The sequence below is a fragment of the Mycosarcoma maydis genome, chromosome 13 (assembly GCF_000328475.2).
Source record: "Mycosarcoma maydis chromosome 13, whole genome shotgun sequence".
Taxonomy (NCBI): Eukaryota; Fungi; Basidiomycota; class Ustilaginomycetes; order Ustilaginales; genus Mycosarcoma; species Mycosarcoma maydis.
In genome coordinates, this window is record NC_026490.1 from 120,076 (window position 1) to 139,545 (window position 19,470).

The following is a 19,470-nucleotide window of genomic DNA, read 5'->3' on the forward strand; positions in this document are numbered from 1 at the left end:
TGCCGGGTCGAGTCAGCAGCCACCACCTTCCACTCGCCAGAACTTCACCTGTCCAGCTGCCAAGAGCCAGTGACGCAGAGCGCGTAACGCAATACAGCCTGAGGCGCAACAGCGCTGTCACGTAGGCCAACAGTGCCACTTTCAGCAAAGCATTCTTCCAGCCCTCAGCTCCCAGGCTGTCATTCAATCGGAGCGGATCGGCATCATTTCACGCCCATCTTCGGTAAGCTATCGGAGGTCGCCTTCCTGGACGGGCGCTTTCTCCGATGCCCAACAAACGGCTAACTTTGCCTATGGGTTAGACCAAAGTCCACCTGTTTGGACTCGTGGTCTCATCCTCAGAAATAGGCCCAACGGCGATCATCAAGCCCTTCATGCTGAGATCGGCTCGCACGCTAACTCGTGGCCTTCCATGGAGCACTACTTGCACGCCGCCCAAAGACAGCAAGACTATCAGGGGGACCAAGGTCGAAGATGGAGTATGGACGCTGTTCGGCGTCCTGACTACAAACGCAAGCGCTCTTCCGTTCCAGACGGCAGATTGTCATGGGATCATTCGGAAAGTGGACTGGGCTCAGCTCCGCTTGCGTATCGTCGACCAGGAGGTAGCCAGAGTTCTTTGAGCCGATCACGATCTACAGAGGTTCTGTCACGAGGACCTCTCACGCCCGGTTCGACTTCAAGACGCTCACCAGCAGAAACAGCAAGAAGCATATCTTCGCGATCCAATCCTCCTGGCTTCAGGTCAGAATGGAGCTTTGCCAACAGCTACGTCAACAGCCCTGCCCAAGAGCCTAGCACCTTGCCAGCTAGCCCTCAGTCTCGTTCCAGACCATTGTCAGCAAGTATCCCTCGCGATTCCATTCTGTGTAGCCCTCTGACCCAGCCACAAGCGTGGTACGCAAGTCATCCAGCACTTTTCGAAGAAGACGACGCAGCATATCGCTCAAACACCCCAGCCACCGTCCGACCAGTATCTGGTGCGCTTCAACCGATAATGGAAAGAGCTTCGATGGATCAAGATACCTCCTTGGCCGACTCTAGCGTCTTCTTCTACGATCGATTCCGCTTCTCCGGCGTCTCGATCAGCTCAGAACCGATCACAAGTCATCCGAAAGGTAGCCCCCCGCCGATTGCTCGGGTAGACCCTCTGACATGGCCAAGATATACTGACGTGAGCTCGCATGGTAACCCTACCGCCGGATTCAAGCCGAAAGAATTGATTATCACACGCTCGCCTAGTTTCGTTGCTAGCAAAGAACATCGCACCTTGTCACGATCTAGTTCGGTCCCTTTGCTTAGCTTGGTACCGGCGCAGCCAGAAGAAAGGATACAGCGAGAGAGGCAAGCCAGAGCCGATCTCGAGCTGGCTAGGCCTCAATCTTCAGATAGAGCCTACCTGGCATCGACTCGAAGCTTCTATCAGGGGGCAGTTCCTGCGCAGCAGAGTTCCGAAGGTTCGACACTGGCGTTTGATAGCAGCGAAAAGAAGCGCGATTCGACTCGTATCGACGAAACAACAGAGATTGTCGGTGATTCGGCTAAATCCATTCCCGTTCCATCAAGTTCCGAGCTACGACACCATCGGTCCGTACCTGCAGAGATCCACATCTTTCGGCCTTCGAACCTCGCAGCGCTTCCGGTCGAGGAGGAAGAGTATGGCCTCGTCAGCAGGTTTGCGCGGGGCTCACCGAGCCTTTCACCGCCCGAATCCGATCCGACAACATCTACGTTACCGCAGACTTACACATCGACTGTACCTGCTCCACCGAAACATTTCAAGTCTTCTGCTGAGGTCGAAGCCGATCAAAGTCTTGGCTCATCCTCACTCTCGGCCCCGCGTTCCACCGCGTCAGCAGCTACACGCTCCAGTGAAACAATTCACCTGGTTCAGTGGCAAGTTGCGACCACAGACTCCGGAGGCATGAGAGAGTCGGAGGAAATATTCCGACCGCTCGGCCTGGCTCACACTTTATGGGGCGCTTCAAGTGAAACAGGGCTGATCATGGGAGCTCTTGCCTCAACGGCGGTGGCCGAGGAGGCCAAATCGCGTCGATCCACGCTGGAACGGATGCCAGAGACGCCACTGAAAGGACCCGCCAGTGGGATGGAGTGGAACAAGCGGCCGGAGTCAGATGTTGGGAACGGCACAGTTCGTGCTCCAGCAACAGGCGATCGGATTGGTCTGGGGATTACTTTGCCGATGCCGAGCATCGGTCAGGAAGCATCATATGTCGGTTACCCGGCAATTCAACCCAGTGAACTAAGCATACAAAGAAAGTATTACAGCGATCAACAGGTAGATCGGACGAAGACGGGGACAATCCCTTCGCAACAGTTCGAAAAAGCTAGCCTGCCGAGTGGCATGGATCGATCGGTCCTCGAACTCGAACTTGAGCACGGCTCGATCGATGGCCAGAATAGAAGGCGTGCAGGGGAAGGCACACCGTTCCATGACGGCACTAGAAGCTCTTCTCTGCGACGTCACCACCAGCAGGGCTCGGGTGTTCGAGCAGTGCACGTTCGACATTCGACGCCTCGTCTCGACACCATTGCTGATCATCCTGCAAGACACTATGCAAATGATCCTACTGTAGATGGACTAGCCACTCCTTCTCCAAAGCCTGAAAGCGTCGGTGTGGCTGGACGAGCGGATGTCGAAGTCACGCACCGTGACACATCTGGATCCGCCAATGGCTGTCGTGTCGGAAAACTTCATCTTTGCTTCCTCGGAACGCCTCTGGCCATCTTCCTCATCATCTATCAGGCGCTCTTCTTCACGTTTGAAGCGCCGTATCTGTGGATCGCAATTAGCCCGGCGCTGCCTCTGATAGCCGCTGCGCTATTTGTGCTGCTTGACGCGCTGATGATACATGTGCACCTCGTCCGCGCTTTGCCTATACAAATGCTGCTCTGCTTGCTCACGCTGACGATTCTTCTGTCTTACTGCATCGGCATGTCAGTTTTGATGATTGCAAAGTTGGCCGACTCACCGGATAGAGGAGTGTCTGCTCCAGGGATTCACTTTGACCGTGGCCGCAGCAGCGCAAGCGGTAAAGATGCTGTGCAAGAGACATTACGGGACATGCCAATGCCTTTGTTGCTTGCAGTAATTGGCATTCTGGCCACTATCATAGGTGCTGTTGGGGGCATATGGCTTTGGTGGACATCGTTGCACCGTCGTCAACGCGATGTATAAGTTGGCTATGCTGGCACTTTCGTAAAACACGTCAAGGCTGCTTCCACGTTCGTATTCACGATTCCCGGATCGCTATGATCTTTTCTAATATACCCACAAGTTTTTCCATTCTGTTCTGTTGTCAAGCGTTTCGCGACACTTGGGCGTGATCAGGCAGCAGAAATGGACGCCGAGCAAGCCACGTCGTGTTTGCATTCACGATTCACGATTCACGATTCACGATTGGATCATGTTGAAGAAGTTAACGGAAGCGATCTTTCCACGTTTTATGTTCACGCTTCACGATAACCACGCACGACGATCCACACTGTTAGACTCTCGGCTACATTTGATTTTCTGAAAATCACGATTCACGAATCGTGAATCGTGAATCCTATCAGCGTCACGTGCTGGAGAGGCCTTCAGCCGACACACGCGTGTTTGGTGCAAAATCGTGAATAACGAATCACAAATGTTGGTCTTTGGTGCCAATCTGTGAGTTGCGCCATTTCGAAGCGGAGCCACAAAGTTGGTGCGACACAGACGTGCTTGACTTGCACGTTGGATCTACACCTTGCAGCTGAGCAGCATAGAGAGAAAGAGAGAGAGAGAGGCAGGTAACTCGTATACAGACAGCGTATATTCAAATCAACCACTCCTCTTTGTGCCATACGCACGTTTTGGAAGCGACAACCACGAAGAACGACCAAGATTCCGACCTTGATCACAGTGACACATATAACTTGACACTGTACGCCTTTGAATAGAACTCGCATCGGAAGTGAATCGCTACTTCAGCTGCTGGGCTTCATTTCGATTTGATTGGATCCGTTCAACAACTTCAACCACCAGCATACCTCACCACAGCAGCACATCGAAAGTGTGTGGGTGTGTGCGCGCATGCATCGCTAGGTATTACGCTTCACTCATGTCCCCCGCTGTTACGCGAGCCATAGCAGCAACCGCCAAGAAAGTCTCTACGGCCGACTCTGGTTCGCCATCCACTCCAAGCGCGGATTTCATCTCGATAGACGACGGCCGCCGTAGCTCCACTCCCTCTACTGCACGCCAACCGTTTGTGCCGAAACGCAAACCCAACAAACCTACTCCTTACGCCTATCTCCTTTCTGAGGCAAGCGCCAGTGTCGACTGCCTGCCAAACCCAACTCCAGCCCGAGGAAATAGCTTACTGATCAACAGTGGACACCATCTCAACGTGCCTGCCCGTCCTGCGTCTGCGCTTGAAACTCATTTGTACCCCTCGCCACCAAATACCTCGTTGACTCATTCGCCGTCACCTCACCACTCACTTGCAGCATCTCAACGTCCAACACCGATTCCTCGAACGACTCGATCCTCCTCACGCAGCTTTGGCTTGCAGAGTGTCGGAATCCCTCCTTCGAGCGCGCCCTGTTCAGCTGCCACAACACCAGTGCTCCAGACTCGGTCCGCATTCGCTACGACAGATTCTGAAATCCGAAAACCCCCGGTGCAGACCAGACCTCGATCACACACTCCCACTACCATGACAGCACACACCGCAGCCACTCCTGCCATGCCCAGAATCAAAGCTGCTGTTTCTGCCGATGTGGCCGCTCGCATTCGGTCGCCCAAGAAGCATGCTTCTACCTCGGCGCTGAGGGCAACCGCCAATCAAAGCACGCCTTTCAGTAGCAGCGGAAGCGGAGGAGGCATAAAGCCCGCTCACCCACTGCAACAGGCAACAGAGGCGTATGCATATTCGTCATCCACTTGGCAGCAGCACACTGAAAGCAGCAAGGATGAGGCGGATCAGAACGGCGACAGCTCGTTTGTCTACGAAGCGGATGCTAATAATGAAAATGCCCACACAGAGGCAACCGGACTCGAGACGGTTCAGGTGCACGTCCGACTGCGTCCTCCGAAACACGGCGAAGATTGCGCATGGGTAGCCAATCCGTATACCGGCACCGTCGCTCTCGAAGCAGCCATCGCAACCGGACGGACGCAGAGTGCCAGCTTGGGACCATTTACGTTTGACGGCATTCAAACAGGCTCGGCCAATCGTCCTGTTTACGTCTCGGTTGCGCGTCCGCTCGTACGTGCCGCACTCGACGGCTACGACGCCGTTGTGTTTGCCTACGGTCAGACCGCCTCTGGCAAGACCTTTACGCTATCGGGAGACGAAAAGGGGCAAGAGGCAGGCATTATTCCGCGCGCGGTTCGCGATATTTTCCGCGGCATCAGGCAAAGCTCTGCACGTCGAGAGTATCTTTTACGTGCCAGCTACCTGGAAATTTGGAACGAAGTGGTCAAAGATCTTCTTGAACCGAGCAATGTGCCTCAAGTTCGAGACGACAAGCGCCGACGCGGCGGCAAGGGTACAACGGTGCAGCCGCTACGAGAAGAGATTGTCACGAGTCCAGCCCAGGTGAGGGAGCTGCTAGCGCGTGGTCAAGCGAACCGACACGTTGGAGCTACGGACTGGAACGAACGAAGCAGTCGATCGCACACGTGCTTTAAGATCACCATTGAGTCGTGGGAACGTGATCAAGATCAACGCAGTGCTGGAGCAGATGCTGCAGAAACGAGATACGGTAAAAAGGTGAGTGTCTCGGAACTGTGCCTCATCGACCTGGCAGGCAGCGAGAAATATGTCTCACAAGGATCGGACCGTCGCGCGGAAGGTGCGCATATCAATAAGTCGCTTCTCACGCTAGGAAAAGTCATCTATGCCTTATCGGAGAAATCCGGTAGCACTGGTGTGCACATTCCCTATCGAGATTCCAAACTCACTCGAATCCTGCAGAACTCGCTGTCCGGAAACGCACGCGTCGCGGTAGTCTGTACGATCAATCCCAACCCTTCGGCCGTAGATGAGAGTCTGTCGACTCTCAACTTTGCCAAGCGCATCAAGAAGGTGGGGCTGAATGCGAAGAGAAACGAGGTCGACGGCACGCTCGGTGGCGGAATTGGCGCCGAAGCACAAGCTCTCATCTTGCGATATCAGACCGAAGCGGACGCACTGCGAAAGATGGTTGACGAGCTTCAAAGGAATCCGCAAAAGCACAGCCAAGTGGTTGAAGTGGAAGATGACCGCATCCGCGAGCTGCAAGAGCGGCTCGATGTGATCGGCTCCCTGGTCGTACGCGGTGGACGTTGCACCGAGGGCGCTTCTGCCGACGTTTCAGAGGATGAAGACCTTTCAACCACGCAAGCTTCCCAAATCGCCTCCAACAGCAGCACCGGCTACAACTCGACCACGCCCGCCACTTCTCGCTCTACTTCTACCTCGTCCTCCACCAATTTCGCTCGACCTGTATCGCCTGTCAAGCGATCTTACAACTTCGGGTTTGATGATCCGCCGCACTTGCTTGCGGAGAAACTGTTCCTGGCCAACCGAAAAATCGAAAGCCTGTCTAGAAAGCTGGCTTCTCGTCCATCGCTTCCCTCGACGCGGTCTGGACAGGTGGAGCTCATCTCGTCGTTGCAACAACAGGTACGCGAACTGGAAGCGGCATGCGAAGCACAAGCTACCGACGCACCACCCAAGATCCGCGAAGACGTCGAACGAGAGTATGCCAGTAGATTGAACGACATGTCAGCCAAGCTCGAGGAAAAAGATTTATTCATCAAGGAGCTCCAGGAGGAAGGAGTGCGACTGCGCCGCGCCAATGAAAAGCTCATGGAACTGGCACATCGACAGACCCAGGATATGGTAGAGAATCTGTCTCCTTCTCGAAAGGCTTCTCCCTTGAAAGATGCCAGTAACAGTACCAGTCCGAGCAGGAGACGTGTGGCTGGGGGCGCATCGCCAAACAAGCTTCGACCAATGAGCTTGTTCAATCCGCCCTCGACCATGGTGGATTTCAGTGTGCTCAAAAGCACACAGCAACAGTCCAACGGGCATACGATGGGCTTCACGCTACCACCGCCATCAGCACGTGGCGTGCCCAGTCGCAGGTCCATCAGCAACGACTATACGCTGCTCCAAATGGACACGAGTGAAATCGAGGATGAGATCGTGCAGAAGTCGTCCAGAATTCCGGCTAGCGAGACATTTGCTGTATTCCCAAAGTAGACCGTAGATCATGCCTGATGTAGCACTTGAGCCCGTCGGATTTTTCGATTCGTGATGCGGTGGCGGAATAGGACTTTCACAATTGTCTTACTCTTACGACGACGTCTGCCGACTGTGATCCACGAACCACGCGTGATTCCAGGCTTCAAAGAGTCTCTCACGACTGAGCGTCAGCGCGTGTCAGCGTCAGGTGGCTGTGCCTAGCGTCACTTTTTCTATCGGGTTATCTGAGAAAGAGCTCTCAGTCAAACAGAGGGAGTACATCGAGTCCATCTTCTCGGGCAGGCTGGCGAGCGATCTCTCTTCTGCAAGTCGGTGACTACGTGTGACTAAAAGAGACCGGAACCATAACATCGTAGAGAAAAAAAAAGTTGGCAAAAAAGTGACTAGTCTGGGATTCGAACCCAGGAATCCTGGTGTGGGACACGTGTTTGCAATGCAAATTGGCAGACATCCTAAAACCAGTGTGTTAGGCCACTTCACCAACCAGCCGTTCAACAAAAGCTTTTGGCATAAGTAATTTATATAGATCTATATAGACCAGTCACTATTCGAGACTTGCTCAAGTAAGAAACCGGAACCCCGCATCCTCATGACATACACGATAGGCACCCGCTTAAGTTAATCGTGAATTTTGTCAGACACGCGCAACGCACGCTCCACCGGGTCTCGGGTGAGATTCACGATTCACGATTGAACCTGCTACTGGTAAGCAACGAGCAAGTCTAGGCTCTGTCGCGAGCACAACCATCGTCTTCCGACCGAGGATGCAAAAGCTGACGATCTAGGCGCTCTGAAACAAGTCTCGGACTCGCTCAACATCTGTGCATCGAACAACGACGGCGATCACACGTCACACCTCCAGACCAGCACGAGGCCTAGATCCTTTATTGGTGCTTGCGGCGTCTGGTGGTCCAACACGCTCCTCTCGACTTTTCCGGCGAGATCGGCCAAGAGTCGTCTGTCCGGCACTGTTTCGAGGCGGTTTGCTGTATGCACATCGATTCATCCGCGTCATTCACTCGATTTCTTGACTGCTTCGGTAGCACCACTTGAAAACGGCTTTCCACTTTGTCCGCCGTCTGCCAGTCGTCGCACAGCTGCGCTCAGTCTCGCGGAATCCGTTCGGCTGTTCCAATCCGAGTCCGGGTCTGACACGGGTACACAACCTTGATCGGCCGCTAAGAACTGTTCGCCACTCGCGGCATCACTGACTGGGCCTGCCAGAGCTGTAGGTCTTTTTGGTTGGAACTGTCTGTCGAAGGAGTCGGTACGAAAGCGCCGGCGTCACCAAACATTATTTGTTGCTTGAAAGAGGTTGCTAGAAGCAGCCAAAGACGCGCTCTTCTCGTGCTCGCGTTCGACAGCATCGCTGCACTGCTCACCACCTGCTGACGTATCGTTGAGCAACGTGTGGCTGAGCAAGTAGCCAGCATGTATCACAGCGTGCTGACCGCAGCGTTTTTCGTCGTCTTGGTGGTCCTTGTCTACCGGAAGCGTCAAGTGCTCTGCCCATTGCTACCGGGATTCATCGTCTCTCGACTACCGTCACTTGATTCCTCTTCGACGCATCTTGCACTCTCCGCTACACCTTCAAGCTCTTCAGATTCGCTGCTCTCGCGCCTATTCAGCCGCGTTTCATCTCGCCCGCAGTACCTCCCGCTCGCCGGCAGTTCGTGGTCCGCGAACCTCTCGAACGGCCTCTCGTCATCGCTCTTCGATATCACCGCCAATATTCACGCTTCCGATCCGCGATCCGGATTGGATCCCTCCGGTGCACACGATATCCAGACCATCATGGCTACTCAGCGTGTCACCTTCGATCAGGCAAGGCTCATCAGGCACAAACAGATCCTCGTACAGAACAACATCGATCCAAACACCGGCTTGCCATTGGATTCAAAGGCCGTCACCAGCCTAGGTGCCACTTCACGCTCAGTCGCGCCCAGTACAAATTAGCTCTTGTCTTCAACATATACCCGCTCCACATTTCGGCTCCGCAGAAACGCCACGCCAGATTTGGAATTCCCACTCGCAAGTCTGTCGACCGAAGCGAACGTAGCCAGTCAGACAAGGCACGTCACAAGCTGCGCAAACCGTGGTATACAGCCGCCCAAACTAAGTCGAAGCACGAAACGTATCGTATTGTATTGAAACAAGTGGTATAAACATGGTCCATATGCGAGATGCGAATCCGGGATACTAATACACAAAGTCCAATAAGAGATAGTAGCGAACTAAAGGCTGTATCGAAACAAGAAGCAAAGCGCCATAATTTTTTACTGAAAGAGTTCAAGTGGTCGAAGGAAAACGGTAGAGAATGTGCTTCGTCGTCTGCACCAACCATCGCCATTGAGATAGGTTTGGGTTTGGTTTTCATCTGCATCTGCATCTGCATCCTCTGCCTCGGAGCCTGTCACGGCCTCTGGCACGTCGGGCCGCGTAAACGTGCGGTGGTAACCTTCATACGACACAACGCCTCTGGGCCACGACGGTCGCCTTGACGCAGAAGAACGTCGGAAAGGATCTAGGTTGAATACGGGTCCCTGACCAGCATCAGACTCGTTGGATGAACGACGACGCGCTAGATCGAGCAGCGCAATGTCATCCTTTGATTCGCGACGCGTATAGAAGCGAAACGGGACGAACTCGCCCAGTCCAGCGTCCGAGGTCAAGCCGTCTGACAGTTGTGAGATTGAGTAGCGTGCCAAAGTGTCGGCACGATCTTGAGCATACGGATCGAGACCTAGCCAAGGCATTGATCCGTGCTCATCGCCATCATCGCCGATGGTGTCTGCCAGAGATGAGTCGCGCGTATGACCTTGTGGGATGGTAGGCATCATACTTGTTACTCCGCTGGTAGAAAAGGCGCCAGTCGCTGTCGCTGTCGCAGCCGCAACGCCAACGCCAGACGATCGACGTCCGCCCTTTTGCCAGATTGAAGCCGCATTAGGAATCGTTCGTTTGCGCAGCGATGCCGCGCGCCCGAGCGACGCCGTACCGATAACCACATGGGTACATTCAACGGCACTAGATGCTGCGCGTTGCAAAGCTGTCTTGAACCCAAACTGCGCAGATTCACAGCGCATCCAAGAGCCCGTGGTTGAAGGCCTCCTCGGCTTGACAGAAGGCATCGCAGAAAAACGACCTGGGCAACTATTGACCTGGGGCCACTCGACTGGTGAGCTTGTCGACGCCTTCGAAGCAATAGCAACCGACGAGCGTCGACTATACTCTTGGCGACTATCGGCCGAGCATCGCATCAAACTGCACGGGCCGTCATTTTCCGACGCGAAAGCCGACAAGCTCGAAGTAGTATACTGGCCCAGCTGTCCGTCATCACCAGCGTCGACAAACATGTGTTCGAGCAACAACGTGTTATGCCGATGAATCGGATTTGAGATTCTTGGCCAAGTGGATTGGTTGCCAGAAGCCGTCGTGCTACGACTAAAGCTGATGCTCGCAGCAGCTTGTTGTTTGCGAGGACGATGGCTGATACTGCTCTGCCAAGAAGCTCGACCAGCCGCGTAATCAAGCGTCTTTTTCCACTCTGATTCCTTCGTTGGCGAAGAGAGTTTGGGATGCGAGCCGTGGCTCATTGGGTTGCTTGAGTTTATCCGCCCTGACTCTCGCGACTGGGAACCTGGTCTGGAGATCAACCTGGGAAGAGACGGCGCAGGGAAAAATGTTCGAATCGATTCGCGCGATGAGGCGCTTTTATGACGTTGGCTATAGCCACCGGACCCGTGCCCTGTTGGTAGGTCCAGCAGCAATAGTTCCGGCGATGTTTCGGGCGTTGACCCTGTCGATACGTATGAAGATATGGAAAGAGGCGGCGACAGTGGGTCCGCATTGAGCTTGCTGAAATGCTCAGCTAATGCCTCGACTTTCTCCTCGGTCTCGGCACGAACGCGTGGAAAAGTACCAAAGCGAGGAGCTCGGTGGGCGGTAAACTGCGCCACTGATGGAGCTTCGCGTGTGAAGGGGATCATCTTCATCAAAATCCTAGAGTGTCGTTTCAACAATCCGTCACTGTGAGCATTTGAACGAATAGAGCCGTCATCATCATGGCTACTACTTATACTCCTCGTGCGGGGAGCTTCGCCAACCAGTTTTGGACTTGACTGAGACATTTTCTGTTTGAAGGGATGAGTTTGAAGGGGCGAAACTAAAATTTAGCTTTGTACGCTCAAGAAATTGCTCAGTCTTGTCAGAAACGTGTTGACATACCCTGTTCGCTTCTTCTGTGAGGTCTGGGCTGCGGGTGGTGTTAAGAGGCTGATGGGTTCAGGAAGTGCCAGTGTCGACTTTTCTGATTCCATAGACTGTTTGCGCTGAGCGATGGTCACGGAAGACCCACGAGGAGGGATCTTAGAGCTGTCGAAGCCCGGTGTGGAAGGTGGTGCTGAAGATTCTTCGTCAGAGGATGCAAGGAGAAGTTCTCGAATGTCTTCTTCTGCTTCCTTTTCACCAGGCCACGCAGTTGAGTCTGAGTCGGGGTAGACCAGCAAGGTGCTCCGAGAGAAGTGGGTCTGAGAGTAGTGGAGCTCGTCGAAACGCGTCGACTCGGTGGTGCTGATGGTAGACACGGCAGTGCTGGTTGCAGCCCTATGCAAGTCTGGTCTATGTGAAAAGGATGAAGTGACAGGCGAATTGGGCAAGCTGCTCACGCCACTCTGCTTCGAAAGGAAATTGGAGCGCGAACGAGATGGCCTCAAGAAATTCGGAGGGACGGCAAGCGTCTTTCTGCTTGATGAAGAGTCTTGTGTTGAATAGTAGGCGTCGTCTTCGCTGGACCGGGCGATGTTGGGAAGTGGTGTCGAATGAACCGAGTGATGGGACATGGTGGTCGAGAAGGATAACTACGAGGATGAGGGCTACTAAAATTGTCTTGTAATCGTTGCCAGAGGGACGCTCGTGCGTAAGGTCAAGGCTAGGCAAGGGGAATTCAGGATTGAGCCTGACCGATGCTGAAAAGATGTTGTCCTTTATATGGATTCCAATAAGGCTTGCCTAAGACGTGTCGAAACAGGAACGGAAGAGAGAACAGGTGTTAGGAAAACGTTGAACACCTCGTGTACAGAGATGCAGGGGTCCCCGAATGATTTAGCGGAGAGCAACGCTGGTATTGCATGAACAGTGAATTGTGAATACGCTTTCGTTCAGCCAAACAAACAGCCACTCTAAGGCGTTCAAATCGCACAAATAAGATCTCCGCTACCATCGATGATCGAGACCGTCCAGCCACGCGAGACCTGACAGCCTGAAAAATGTAACTCAGCATGTCTGAGTGCACCGAGCGGAGCAGAAAAGGTGTTATGGTTCACCGCAAGAGTAGCCGAAGTAGGCCGAGGACAAAGTTCGGCAGGTCGCGAACATGGGTTTTGTCCAAACCAGGGGAAGCGTGCGGCGAACGGATGTGTAATCCTTTCAAGGGTGCGATTTTGTTTGTAAGAGGTACAACAAACACTGTGTGCCGAATTCGTGGTCTGAGCTGTCGCCGACAGTTATGATTGCTTTTACATACTGTAGGCACGGGTGTGAATTTTGTAGGTGAACGTCAAGATGTCGGAGAAAGAAGCGGAACATGCTCAACTCACGACTGAGCAGACTTTTCCTTTCTTATTTATTTTTTCTCCAATGGGGTTTTTTTGTCCATACAGTAACCACACATTATGTTGAGAAGGGCTTAGCCACTGAAGATAGTGACTTGGAGGCACCCGGTCCGACATATTGGGTGATGGTGACTCATTTCGAAGCCGCCTATATCGTCATGCTAGAGTCCCAAGAAGCGTATAGTCATCATCCATCATTCTAGCCAACTCATACAACGACACAAGCGCTTGCGTGTCACACTTTAGTCACACTGATAGGGCGTGGGCAGATAACAACGCAGATCCGGACCATTGCCCTCCTCCACCGCCCTGCATGAAGGCTGTCGCAGAAACAGGGGGACACGCAGCTCAGTTCTGCAAGATTGCCTGCAATGCACTATCTTCTTGTGCGAGCAACGTCGGGTCTCGCGAGGAAAGCTGTACGATCCCGTGGTTTGCTCAAGCTGAATCTGCCCAATAAGGGGTCGTGACCAGAAAGCCAGGAAGCTGTTGGTCAGAGATACATCAGCTGCTATTTGTATGCAGTGAAAAAAAATGTGGAGCTGAGATTGAGAGGGCTAAAAGATTTCATGCAGGACGTTGCAGTTAGAAGGTGGTCCGGATGAATGCTGACAGATACGTCAGTCTGAGACAGAAGGCTGCACAACAGACCGAAGCACAGGATGACACGAACATGCGCTCACCTTATGGCCATTACTTGCTCTTGATACTCGTGTCCCTGGCCTAGCAGCAATGTAAAGAAAAGAATCTTCAACGAGGCTTTTGCATATTCACACGCTTCTCGAACGGAAGGCTACTGCAACGAGGCTGACCAAGCTCGACCGAGCTTGGCCGATTGATGGTCTCGGTTAGTTGGACGCGAGCCGTTAGGGTTGGTCGTGACCGATCGTGCCGACAACACCATGTGTGACCTGGACAATAGAATGGATTGGCGACTGCATAAACATTCGGAGCCCGAAAGAAGCTCGAGTGACCGTGAGAAGAGGGTTGGTTATGATGAGCACGCGACGACCTGACAAGTTGGCCAACTTCCCGATGCGGAAGATGTTACTTGTTGACAATCACATCGGACTGTCAAATTGTGCAGCATGAAAAAGTCTGGTTCGTTTGCCAATCGTCAATGCGTGGTTCCCCGCACCTGACAATCTTTACAACTAACTTTCAACCTGCCTTCCTGGATCTCTCCAACAATCAAGTACAGTTTGAATTGGATTTTTATAATACAAAGCTAAAGACAGCCTCAATTAGAGTTTGAGAAGTCTCCGTACTGTAGCTAGCCTGAACACAGGTCCGAGTTACTGTATGTCTTTGAAAGTAATCATAAGAGAATAACCAGTAAATCATCGAAGACGAATACAGCCGCTTTTGAAATTATCCGCACTTGTATCCAGTCGCGAGTCACGAATGTTTCGGCCAACTTGGCATGTCGTTTAATGATTTTCGTCCTTTTATTTATTTTTTATTGTTGCGCTTTTCAAAGATCTATGAAAAGATCAGCACTTTGCAGAACCTTTGTTCAAACTTCAGATTCGCAACCCAGGCGTTGTGACATCCTACACATCAGGTCTTGCGAAGCTGAATACAGCTTCAGCGCAAAACATGTGTATTGTATTCGGACACCAAAGGTGAGAATCTGCGGTGTCGCATGATAGCTTGTCACAAAGCGGTGTAATGAGGTAGCAGCGTGCTGCAAGCCTGTAATTCATTGATATGAATCTGTGGTGTACAGGGTTTCCAGATTCGTTAATGATGCTTTTAAGCACGACGTAGCCGACGTTCCCAAGTCTGCATCCGCGCACAATACAAGTGAGCGTTTGTTCCCGAATTCCGCGCCACTGTCGGAGCACTATTGTTGCACGTATTGCCACCTCTCTTAGCCCCGAAGCAGCTGCTCCGACCTGTAGTGGCGACAAAGATCTAGACTTCACGGCGGAGAATTGGCAAAGTATGAGTTTGCGAATGCCTTCTCGCCAGGCTTTTGTCATTCGCCGTTAGTCTGAGCTCTACTTATCTCCGACTTACTTATTGAGCATTCACCTACCTGCGAAATCTAGAAAGAATTGGAACAGCAAAGCATGCTGTCGTACTGGTTAATTGAAGGAACCAGAATGGCCAGTGTATGCAGCGTTTGTCATTGTCTCCCCGCGAGTCATGGCCGTCTTACCACTTGTCCATTGAGTCGAATCCATTCACCCTGTAATCTGAAGGGTGTTTACAGCACTCATAGCTTGTGGACAGTTTGATAACATAGGTTTGAGGTGATCACTGACAGTTCAAGTCTCCCAGCAGAAGTATGTTGCAGAAAAAGAAAAAAAAAAAAAAACAAAAGAAAAAAAGATCAAGAACCCATTCCAAAATTGAATTCGGCATCTGTACGTAAAAAGGTCAAATGTATTCTTCCAACCACATTGATCTGCAAAGCGGTCACTGTTCGGGGCGACAGTCGGGTCAGGCGACATCGGTGGTGCACATGATTCGATGACAGCTTTTGTCTCCTTACTCTACTCTGTGTATTCGCACAACTAGACGCGTCTCCTTACCATCTTTAAGGCCAGACACGAGCAAGTCGCGTGGACGATTTGTTCCCAGGCAGTTTACCCTCGTGTATTCACGCTCGGGCTTTCCCAGATTTCCTCCCATCAGCCACCCTCTCAGTCAGCCCCAACTAGACCGATTTTAAATATTTCGTTTTCAAGTGCCAAGTCAACTCCGTTTTCCGGCTCGATTGTCCTGCAGACCGAAATTGCCAAGTCGGATCTGATCAGCTGTACTAATTCCAACGGGATATTTGAAACATGTATCAGCAACGTACAATTTGCTCCTGCCTAAAATCACGAATAGGCTTCTAGACCTCGCTTTCTCGACATTGATTACTCGTGACTCGTGGCTTGCTGATCCATGAGGGTTTCAGTGGAGAACAAAAGTGTCGTTCTATAAACGAACAAAAAAGCGGTTTCGGATAAAGCCTTTCTGTTTCCGATCCATTTGTGGCACTTCATGCCAAGCCCTGGACGTTTCCGAACAGGCATCAACAAACTGGAAGCTTGCACCTTCCTTGCTACAGTATCTACGTTGAGCTTACTCAGCGCCTTCTCTATCAGCATAGATTGGGCTTGGCACAAGCTCTTTGGAACTTGGTCAAGATGACGTACAATCTACCGATCGACTTTGTGTGACTGTTCCTCTAAAATCTCGGCTTTCCATCACTCATCTATGACTGTTTTAGCTAGTTTATGTCGGCCGGTTTGCTGTGGTTAAAATTGGTTCATCATGAATGTTCTCGAGTGTAGACGTCAACAAGCGCAGATGATGCGTGGAATTATCTCGAACCACCTCGTCCGTGTGACTGCCACACAACCCCATCTAATGATTGTTTTGTTACTTTTTTTGGCGAATTGAACAAGCGAGATGTGTTCCACTAACTTACTGTATCGATTCTTGTTGGTCACATATCGGTTGTTGAATGTTCGGCACAAATATGGCGCCATTATCGCTCGACAGATTTTCTTTCCATGACTCACGGCTCCTTGCTACTCTTACTCTACAAGGGAAGCAGCAACGAAAAGCGATTGTCATTCATAGAGAGTAAAAGTCTTTTTTGGAGAGGTCAAAAGAAGAAAACAGCAGATCGTAGGCTTTTCTGTTGCTGTCACGTGTGTAGCTAGGTTAAAAGGGTAAGGCTGCACCGTTCCGTGCCGACATCATAAATGATTGACACTAACTAATACGGAAAATCATGTCGAGCCAGTCCCTCGGTTCAGGAACGACACGCATTACTTTCTCCCTCGTTCCGGTTATACGGTAGGCCGCTGCAGGAATGTCTTACTAGTCGACTTTTTGCCCCCTGTTTCATGTGCTCTTACCCAGGAAGATCCAGTAGCACCGAGGTGCAGATTTTTCACATACAGTATATTGCTCCTGATTTCGTATTCTTTTCTTTCTTTTCTGTTCTTTTCCACGAAAACAGGCAAGTTGTAAAACGGCGTCAAGTTCAACAACGTTTGATGTTGCTCAATTCTTCGTGTGATTTCGCTTGATGGCCAGTAGTGCCCGGCTGTCTCCGAGGCTGTTATCTTGGTCTCCAATTCTGTCCATTTTCGTAGGAATGTATTGGGAGACCTTTTGAAAAATTCAGGGGTTCGGCTTCAAAATTTGACGTTGAGGGCGGAACGTGATCATGCCGTCACTTTCGATCATTGGACTCGATACCTCTTGGATCACGAACAGGTCTGCTTGCTAAAATTCGGCGGTTCCGGCGTTTCGGCTTACCAAACTCATTCCCGTTGTCACAGCAGCGTGCAGAAAGAGCCCACATTTACGATTGACCGGCAATTCGAGTGCAGTTATTGTTGTAAAAAAGGTCTCAAACAGATCGCCGTAGGCGGTCGACCACTATGGTGATCAGTCAATAGTTTGACTCGTGAAGATGCCACAATACTTTTTCCAATCGAACAGAGCTGATCAAGTCTCCTTACGCGTATGGGTGGAACATGTCTCTCGGCTCAATATCCTCCCCAGGCGGGGTACTTCCGGACTTTGTTGTACTGTTGCACCCCGTTTCGATTACACTGAATCTTGCTTTCTTCAGACCCTTAAACGGCCCCAAAGAACCGTGAGATGAACCCCTATTCAAGCCACAAGCGCTGCAATTTTACTGAGTCGAGTAGGCCATTTTGCCGTTTCAACCTCCTCTCCCCCCCGCTTGTGTTCTCGGATCTTTGTCATGCTGTATTCTCGCGACTAAGTTTTCGTCCGAATCCGTTACGTACCGTCGGATGGCATCAGAGTCAGTTGATGGAAGCGATGCAGTCTCTTTTCTTCAATTAGATTCTCGCTTTGTCATGGTCGCTGGGGGCTAGCCGTTCCGCTGCAGAATGACAACTGCTTTTGATCTTGTGACACAACCTTGACCTCATGGCAAGCCTTGTCCCCAAGCACAAATAGTCATCAAACACGCAATGCCGAGCGCTCAATCTTGGCACTACCATTGCCAAGGTACAACATGCTAGCCATGCTCATTCTGTCCTAATGAGGGGTTAGTGAAAGATCGACGGGCAACCATTGGATCATTCATACAGGACCAAACCCTAAGTTGTTTTCAGCGACGCTAGAGATGTACGATGCATTGTGTAATGTAATGTAAATCGGAGGAGTCTGAATCGAGAATGTTCATACTTGCGACCACGCCTGCATCACATGAAAATGCAAATTGTTACGTAAACACCAGTTGCCCCCGATTAATTAACCATGGGCAGTCACGAGTGTCATGTGTGAGGGTGCATTCATGACTACAAGACAGATTTCCATCCAGAGAACTCACGACTCGAAGGCTTCTTATGAAGCCAGAAACAGTAACCTGCAAGGGTATTTTTGGCGCTCAATTCAATCCTTGCATATTCTCCCGATCACACGAAGTGCTTGATAGGCTTGTGGTCGGATAATTGATTGGTTGCCGATTTTCTCCTGTGAACAAGAGCTTGGTGATTGCCGCATCTGGAAAGCATCTAGCTGTACATCATAAGCGAGATGGAGCGACGGTGCTGTATTGTCTGCTGATGCTTGAGAAAGACTTTTGGCGAGGCACTGCCTGAGAGCATTCCGCGTGACTCTGTGTTGGGCTGCGCGTGTCTGCGTTGGTATGACTCGGCTCAACTCTACAGTATCAACTTTCTCAGGAGCTCTGTGGTGATCAGGTCTCAAGAGAACCGAGTTGGAAGTCGTGCTCAAAGGTGATCTTACTACCGAGTGCCGAGACAAGCGCTTCATCTGTAAGTGCTTCCAAGAATCCTCTTTCGGCGACGACGACGACGACAACGGCATCAAAAAAAGAACAACAACGATGGCTTCAAGTTGCGTCCAAGTATCAGAGCGAGAGCCTCTCCCCACCGCGACAACATTTCGCGAAGGGAACTTCGTATCATAGACCTGAAGTAAGTCGTACGTTGCAACTTGGATCGTGGCGACGAGCGCGGTTGTGAGTTTCTTCACTTCGTTATCCTAAATGGTCACAGGAAACGGCACCTCACGACTTGTGATTAGACAGATGAATTATCCATCCAAATCGACTTTTGATACGGCCTAACAATAATGGGGTTTGAAGATTCTTGATTCGTAATTCACGATTCCCGATTCGTGATTTACGATTTACGATATTTTTTAACAGCCGCTGTAATCTGATGTAACACGCTAACTGTCTAACTTAGCGTCGATACGTTGTGCGTGCCTGTACGCCAGATGACGACATGGTGGTCATTTTTGACATTCCAACGTCTCACTGCTCGTTTGCCACACTCGTGACTCTCCGGCGATTGCACCACCCACTCGCCCCAGAGCTGACCGACGTCACTCGTGACTGACTGCTTAACATAAAAGCCTCGTCCGCATATCAAACTCACGACTGTGCCAAGTTCTATTTTTGGTTGGGCAATCACGAACGTTGCACGTACCGAGAAAGCGAGTTTTCAACCCGGACGTCCGAATTTGGCGACCATTGCGGATAGCTGCTCGCTTGCTTCAAGTGCCTTCGATCGGTTGGACAAACAGTGGCATCTTGGTGAGCTTAAACAGATGGTGATGCCTTATATACCCCTCAACCTCCTTGTATCATCTACATAAAC

General features: G+C 51.4%; 5 protein-coding genes and 1 non-coding gene across 6 annotated transcripts; 3 read left to right on the plus strand and 3 right to left on the minus strand.

The window, feature by feature from the left end:
* Positions 1–97: 97 nt before the first annotated feature.
* On the plus strand, positions 98–3,199 carry UMAG_11754 (uncharacterized protein; the record flags this gene model as incomplete). Its single annotated transcript, XM_011392693.1, has 1 exon — positions 98–3,199. A coding segment is annotated over one exon (3,102 nt), but the record flags the coding sequence as incomplete, so codon positions are not given.
* Positions 3,200–4,106: 907 nt separating this feature from the next.
* UMAG_04524 (uncharacterized protein) lies at positions 4,107–7,238 on the plus strand (the record flags this gene model as incomplete). The annotated part of the gene is made up of 1 exon (XM_011392548.1): positions 4,107–7,238. The coding sequence occupies one exon, from the start codon at positions 4,107–4,109 to the stop codon at positions 7,236–7,238; it is 3,132 nt and encodes a 1,043-aa protein (XP_011390850.1).
* Positions 7,239–7,621: 383 nt separating this feature from the next.
* UMAG_16072 lies at positions 7,622–7,730 on the minus strand. Its single transcript has 2 exons — positions 7,693–7,730; positions 7,622–7,657 (listed from the first exon to the last, which is right to left on the minus strand). It is a non-coding gene; the product is annotated as a tRNA-Leu (tRNA).
* Positions 7,731–8,672: 942 nt separating this feature from the next.
* UMAG_04525 (uncharacterized protein) lies at positions 8,673–9,197 on the plus strand (the record flags this gene model as incomplete). Its single annotated transcript, XM_011392549.1, has 1 exon — positions 8,673–9,197. One exon carries the CDS (start codon positions 8,673–8,675, stop codon positions 9,195–9,197), a length of 525 nt encoding a protein of 174 aa, XP_011390851.1.
* A 320-nt stretch (positions 9,198–9,517) lies between these two features.
* UMAG_04526 (uncharacterized protein) lies at positions 9,518–12,082 on the minus strand (the record flags this gene model as incomplete). Its single annotated transcript, XM_011392550.1, has 2 exons — positions 9,518–11,374; positions 11,465–12,082. 2 exons carry the CDS (start codon positions 12,080–12,082, stop codon positions 9,518–9,520), a joined length of 2,475 nt encoding a protein of 824 aa, XP_011390852.1.
* Positions 12,083–18,235: 6,153 nt separating this feature from the next.
* UMAG_11755 (uncharacterized protein) lies at positions 18,236–18,673 on the minus strand (the record flags this gene model as incomplete). Its single annotated transcript, XM_011392694.1, has 1 exon — positions 18,236–18,673. The coding sequence occupies one exon, from the start codon at positions 18,671–18,673 to the stop codon at positions 18,236–18,238; it is 438 nt and encodes a 145-aa protein (XP_011390996.1).
* Positions 18,674–19,470: the final 797 nt, after the last annotated feature.